Source organism: Xenopus tropicalis, chromosome 6 (genome assembly GCF_000004195.4).
Source record: "Xenopus tropicalis strain Nigerian chromosome 6, UCB_Xtro_10.0, whole genome shotgun sequence".
Classification (NCBI taxonomy): Eukaryota; Metazoa; Chordata; class Amphibia; order Anura; family Pipidae; genus Xenopus; species Xenopus tropicalis.
The window spans coordinates 101,634,497-101,640,409 of NC_030682.2; the positions used below are offsets into that span (position 1 = coordinate 101,634,497).

General features: G+C 43.8%; 1 protein-coding gene across 1 annotated transcript; it reads left to right on the forward strand.

Annotated features, from left to right (window-relative positions):
• The first annotated feature begins 530 nt into the window (after positions 1 to 530).
• Positions 531 to 4,622, forward strand: LOC105947635 (dorsal-ventral patterning tolloid-like protein 1). The gene is made up of 4 exons (XM_031904586.1): positions 531 to 705; positions 3,015 to 3,139; positions 3,380 to 3,599; positions 4,290 to 4,622. The coding sequence occupies exons 1-4, from the start codon at positions 531 to 533 to the stop codon at positions 4,301 to 4,303; spliced, it is 534 nt and encodes a 177-aa protein (XP_031760446.1). The 3' UTR covers positions 4,304 to 4,622.
• Positions 4,623 to 5,913: the final 1,291 nt, after the last annotated feature.

Below are 5,913 nucleotides of genomic sequence, written 5' to 3' on the forward strand. Positions count from 1 at the left end.
CTCTAATGTAGATGACCAAATAATTATAGATGCAAGAAAATTCACCAATGAGAATTCTACTAATAAAAAAACTTAATTATAAATGCAGAAGAAGTGACCAATGAGAATGCTGATTCCCAGCACTGTGTCAGGCCCCTTGCTGGTACCTTACATATAGAGATAATTATGTCATTTTCCCCTCATTATATGGCACAGGAATCAGACATGGGGATAAGGGCAGACTTGTTCAGTGCTGGGAAACTGTGTTTAATGCTCCCAACTCCAATTGCAAAAACAGAGAACAGGGAGCCGGATTTATACAGATCAGCTGGGATTCTCATTGGAGGAGTTTTTTGCATTTTAAAGCAGTCGCTGGCTGTGGATATTAGGGGAAAAGTTTTATTGTGCAATATTGCTTTAAGAATACAACCCTGATGTTGCTGGACTACAGCTCCCAGCATGCCTCACCCTTCATTGTATGTTACATTATTCTGGGATTTGTAGTCCAGTAACACCTGAGTGCAGCAGGGTTTACATCCCCTTTAAGTCTAATGAGTCACACAGAACCAACATCCATCACTTGTTTGTCTGTTCACAGAAACACCTACAGCATTGATTACCAGCTTCCCACCATTCAGCCCATTCCTAATGGGTTAATCCCAATCGGACAGAAATATGGACTGAGCAGCCTGGACGCGGCCAAAATTAACAGGCTCTATAACTGCAGTAAGTACTACAGATATTTAGATAATGGATACAGGTTTGGCCCAACAGGATTTCATGAATGGAACCACTAGTCCAGCCCTGTCCAACTTATTACATGAAGTAGGCCAACTATTTCTCATATACTGCAGCATATTTGAGGGCCACATCTCGCCTATGGGCCTCCAGTTGGACAGCCCTGCTCTAATCTATTGAGCTAGTCTATTGGCTCTCTATCCTTACCCTTGCAGAATGTACACAACCACCATAAGAAACTAATTAGCACTCTTTGTAGGTTAATATAATGAATCACAAAGTTTCCTCCAGGTCTAGTAACCCATGGCAACTCACCAGATGTTTGCTTTACAACAGGTGGTGAAAATATGGTACCGGTTGATTGGCTGCAATGGGAGAGTAGGCCAGGTGCAATCTTTGGGACTTTTATTACAGGGCATTGGGTAACCAGTACTTAATAAATGTTAAGCTATGGGGAAACAGAAGAGAGAAAATGGGGGGGGGCATGGAAATGACAGGAGAAGGAAAGGTTGAGATAAAGAAGAAAAGTATTGTTGGGTGAGGAGCCCAATGGCCTGATGATGTGTTCCTCTCCTGTGGGGGCTGAATTAGCTCCTGTTGGGATCTGAGGGCACATTGGTTACAGGATCAGATCAGCCCAATCAGAATTGGGTTCCAGTAGCACCACCCTCTGACAGAACATACACAGGAGATGTCCTAAATGGAACATGGTTTGTTCTCCAACACAAGCTCAGATGTCCCCTTGCCCTCAGTAATAACCAATGGGAATGTGACTGACTCCTTGTTTCCTCTGCTTAAGGCATATGCAGCTCTGTTCTACCGGGTTTCTCCGGGATCTTTTCCTCCAGCCCTTCCTATTACCCACACAACCAGAACTGCTCCTGGCTGATCCGAATTCCATTAGACAAGGTAACAGGGAACAGTGTGACATAGAACCAGCCATCTCCATTGGTCCTGTTAAAGGGGATGTAAACCTTGCTGCACTGCTCAACCAAACTACAGTACTACAAATCCCAGAATAATGTAACAAATAATGAAGGGTGAGGCATGCTAGGAGCTGTAGTCCAGCAACATCAGGGTTGTATTCTTAAAGTAATATTGCACAATAAAACTTTTCCCCAAATCCCCACAGCCAGCGACTGCTTTAAAATGCAAAAAATCCCCCAATGAGAATCCCAACTGATCTGTATAAATCCGGCTCCATGTTCTCTGTTCCTGCAATTGGAGTTGGGAGCATTAAACACAGTTTCCCAGCACTGAACAAGTCTGCCCTTATCCCCATCTCTGATTCCTGTGCCATATAATGAGGGGAAAATGACATAATTATCTCTAAATGTAAGGTACCAGCAAGGGGCCTGACACAGTGCTGGGAATCAGCATTCTCATTGGTCAGTTCTTCTGCATTTATAATTAATTTTTTAATCAGTAGAATTCTCATTGGTGAATTTTCTTGCATCTATAATTGTTTTTTTGGCAAATTCTATAGCAAAACTAGGGGGCGCAGTGGGACAGCATCATGGCTGGGTTTACATCCCCTTTAAGGTGGGACAGTCCTGACAAATGGGTGGAGCTTACTTAAAAGTGGGCTGGGCTTAGTTTGATAACCTGATAAATCTTACATTTTCACCTGGATAAAAAGGGGCAAAAAATCTGGCAAACCATATATGTTTTCAGGTTCTGCTGCAGTTCAGTGCTTTTGATGTCCAGTCCACCAGAGGTTGCACTGCTGACTACATCCGTGTATTTGACGGGCCCAGTAGATCTTCGCCTTTGCTACTGGACCGGACGTGCGGCAGTCGCCAGCTGCCATCTTTAGTGGGGTCTGGGAACGTGATGCTGGTAGAATTCATCAGATGCATCTGTTAGTGCTACTGGCTTCAAAGCATCATACAGCACAGGTAATGGTGTCACCAACATGATGTCACCAACAGGACGTTCAGGCTCAAGAGCCTTTATATGGGCACAGAACCCCTCAGTGACTGCTAATATCCTTATCATTTACAGTAGGGGGTACATTATCCCTTATAATACATGAGTGATACTCAGAGTTCCCTGTATAACTCAGCCTGCAGCCTTGTGCCTTTATATGGGCACAGAACCCCTCAGTGACTGCTAATATCCTTATCATTTACAGTAGGGGGTACATTATCCCTTATAATACATGAGTGATACTCAGAGTTCCCTGTATAAACTCAGCCTGTAGCTAGGAGCACTATATTCGTTATATAGTTTCAAGCTTTAATATTTATGTCAATATTAATATTTTATGTTTCCTTCAAACACCTTTTTGCAATCAGTGAGCTGCGGCGGAACTCTGACTGTGCCCGGTGGGAATTTCTCCAGCCCCGGATACACAGAACATGAGCCATACCCTCCTTTCAGTGACTGTACCTGGACTATGATTGCCCTGGTGGGGTACAAGGTGGGGGAGCTTAATGGATATATATATTTGCAGCTGTATGTAGGGGTCATTACTCTTCTTACTGGGGTATATAAATGGGGTAATAATATTACGTAGATCAATAAATGGGCAAATATCTCATACATTGGGCATCAGACACAGGGGGGTAACAAGGTTTGGCACAATAGGCGTCAGTCCTGGGCTTGGGCAGCCGTATGTATGCAGCCTGCATGTTCCCTAATGTGCCCGTGTAACGTTTAGGTGCGGCTCAATGTCCTGGATGTGAGTGTAGAGTACAGCAGCTCATGTCAGTACGATTCCATAGAGATCAGGGATGGTATGGTGCCCACGGCCCAGCAGCTGGTGAAGAAATGTGGCACAGGGGACATCCCCACCGTCACCTCGTCCCAAAACTCCCTTCTGCGTTTCTACAGCGACAGCTCCGACGAGTCTACGGGATTCCTGGCCAAGTATTCATTCGGTAAGGTGCAATGCCTCACCCTACAGCAGGGAAAGGGCAACTTGAACTACAATTCCCATCATCCAGGGCTTGTGGGTAGGGCAAACTGTGTATCTAGTGAGGGGAGGGTCACTTTATTGGGGAAAAATTAACATTATATTAGGGGAAAATGCTGACTTGGGTGAGTTCAGTTGGGATAAAACATGAGTCCAACTATGGGCAGTGCAAATCGGTGGTGGCCCCAAGCTCCCACATCTGCCCCGTGGAAAGAGAACTGCCCTAGACCATGAAATACACTGTTCTATTTACCCGTATACACATGGGTGCTGGGACTGGTCCATTGCTTGGTATGGGAGGGGTGAGTGAAAAGTTCTACTGCACTTCCCACAGTGACCTCAGGGGGTCTGCATAGTCTGTTCTATAGTTATAAAACCATAGAGTAGATCCTATAGCTTAAGGGGAGGGGCTTATGAAAGGAAAAAGGGGGTGTTTATGGCAATGGAAGGTGTTCATCATGTGATTTACTTCTGTTGAGTGCGCAGTGTCAGGCTGGTGAGGCTCAGTGTCTGTGCTGTATGTAAAGGGTAAGATATAACTGCCATTTTCTCCATTACAAATCAAATGCCCAAGGGGGCACTAGGGCAAGCTGAACCCTGCCAGTATGTAAGTTGGAATTGTAACCATGCCCCCCCCCCCCCCCAGCTTATTTAGTTCCAGCTGCCTGAAGGGATGAAGGAGATAACGCAGAACCAGAAGAGACCACCAGAAGGCAACTGGGGGGTATCCCTGCCCCTGAATGTTGTTTAAACTTTCCCTTCTCCCCTCCCCGTCAGTATTGCTTTGGTTTGATCCAATATGAATCCCCCCTACTGACTGTATAACATTACTCCCCCTACTGGAAGGAGGGAAGTTCTGAGATGGGGGGGGGTTGGCCGGGAAACTTAATATAAAGGCCCATAGCAATAATATCAGCCCGATGAGTTCCATTTCCCAATATCCTCATTTAATTCCATGTTTGGGCCAATAATAAACTCAGCCCCCCAACTCCTGTCTCCTGTACCTTTTATTGTGTTGTGTTGGGAACCCCCAAATACTGTTCCACTGATTCTTATTCTTAGCGCCCCCCATTTTCTAAACACTCCTCCTACAGTTTTAGGGGTACAACACCCAAACCCCCCCGACACTTCTTCGCCCTATAGCGGAGCAGGTTGCTTGGGTGTTTCTAAGTCATCCCGCCCCCCGTCTTTTTGTGGCGCCGCTCTGAACCCCCTAATTTTCCCATTGGCTTTGACAGGGAAGATTTTCAAACTACTGCCACTCTTACAGCTTTGAGGCTACACCCCCCAAACTTGAATCATGGGTCATGGGGTTCAGCCTGAATGAAAATATGAAATTTGTTGGATGCCCAAAAGTGGGTAGAGTTACAAATAGCCAATCAGATTTTACCTATTGACTTTCAGTGGGGAAATCCAACTTTCTGCCATTCTCACAGTATCAGCACTAGGGTCCCCAAACTCTTCACAGTTGGTAATAAAAGGACTGCAATTCTAGCTTTAAAAAAGTGGGTGGGGCCACTAACAGCCAATCAAATTTCACCCATTGAATTTTATTAGTTTAATGCCAGGGTTCCCAAACTTTGCACAGTCAGTCCCTGGGTGACTACGTCTATTGAAGATCTCTCTTCAATAGAAAGTACATATGAATAAATACACAAGGATAAATGTTTTCTGTATCTCACATAAAGGGGAACTTAAATTCCCACATTATGATGTGTACAGGTGTTTTAACATTATAAATAATTATTGTAAATGATAATTCTTATAAATAATTATGTTTAAACATGGATAACATTCCGTTATCCGGAAACCCGTTATCCAGAAAGTTCCAAATTACGGAAATCCCAACTCTCATAGACTCCATTATAAGCAAATAATTCTAATTCTAAAAATGAGTTCCTCTTATAAATCAGTACCTGTACTTGATCCCAACTAAGATATAATTACCCCTTATTGGGGCAGAACAGTCCTATTGGGTTTATTTCATGGTTAAATGATTCCCTTTTCTCTGTAATAATAAATCAATACCTGTACTTGATCCCAACTAAGATATAATTACCCCTTATTGGGACAGAACAGCCCTATTGGGTTTATTTAATGGTTAAATGATTCCCTTTTCTCTGTAATAATAAAACAGTACCTGTACTTGATCCCAACTAAGATATAATTACCCCTTATTGGGGCAGATCAGCCCTATTGGGTTTATTTCATGGTTAAATGATTCCCTTTTCTCTGTAATAATAAAACAGTACCTGTACTTGATCCCAACTAAGATAGAC

Excerpts from the sequence above, each read along its gene's own strand:
- LOC105947635 (XM_031904586.1), top strand. The coding sequence starts at position 531 with ATGAGTCACACAGAACCAACATCCATCACTTGTTTGTCTGTTCACAGA. Across the intron at positions 706-3,014 it reads TAACAGGCTCTATAACTGCA|TGAGCTGCGGCGGAACTCTG; the intron begins GTAAGTACTACA and ends TTTTGCAATCAG. Across the intron at positions 3,140-3,379 it reads TTGCCCTGGTGGGGTACAAG|GTGCGGCTCAATGTCCTGGA; the intron begins GTGGGGGAGCTT and ends TGTAACGTTTAG.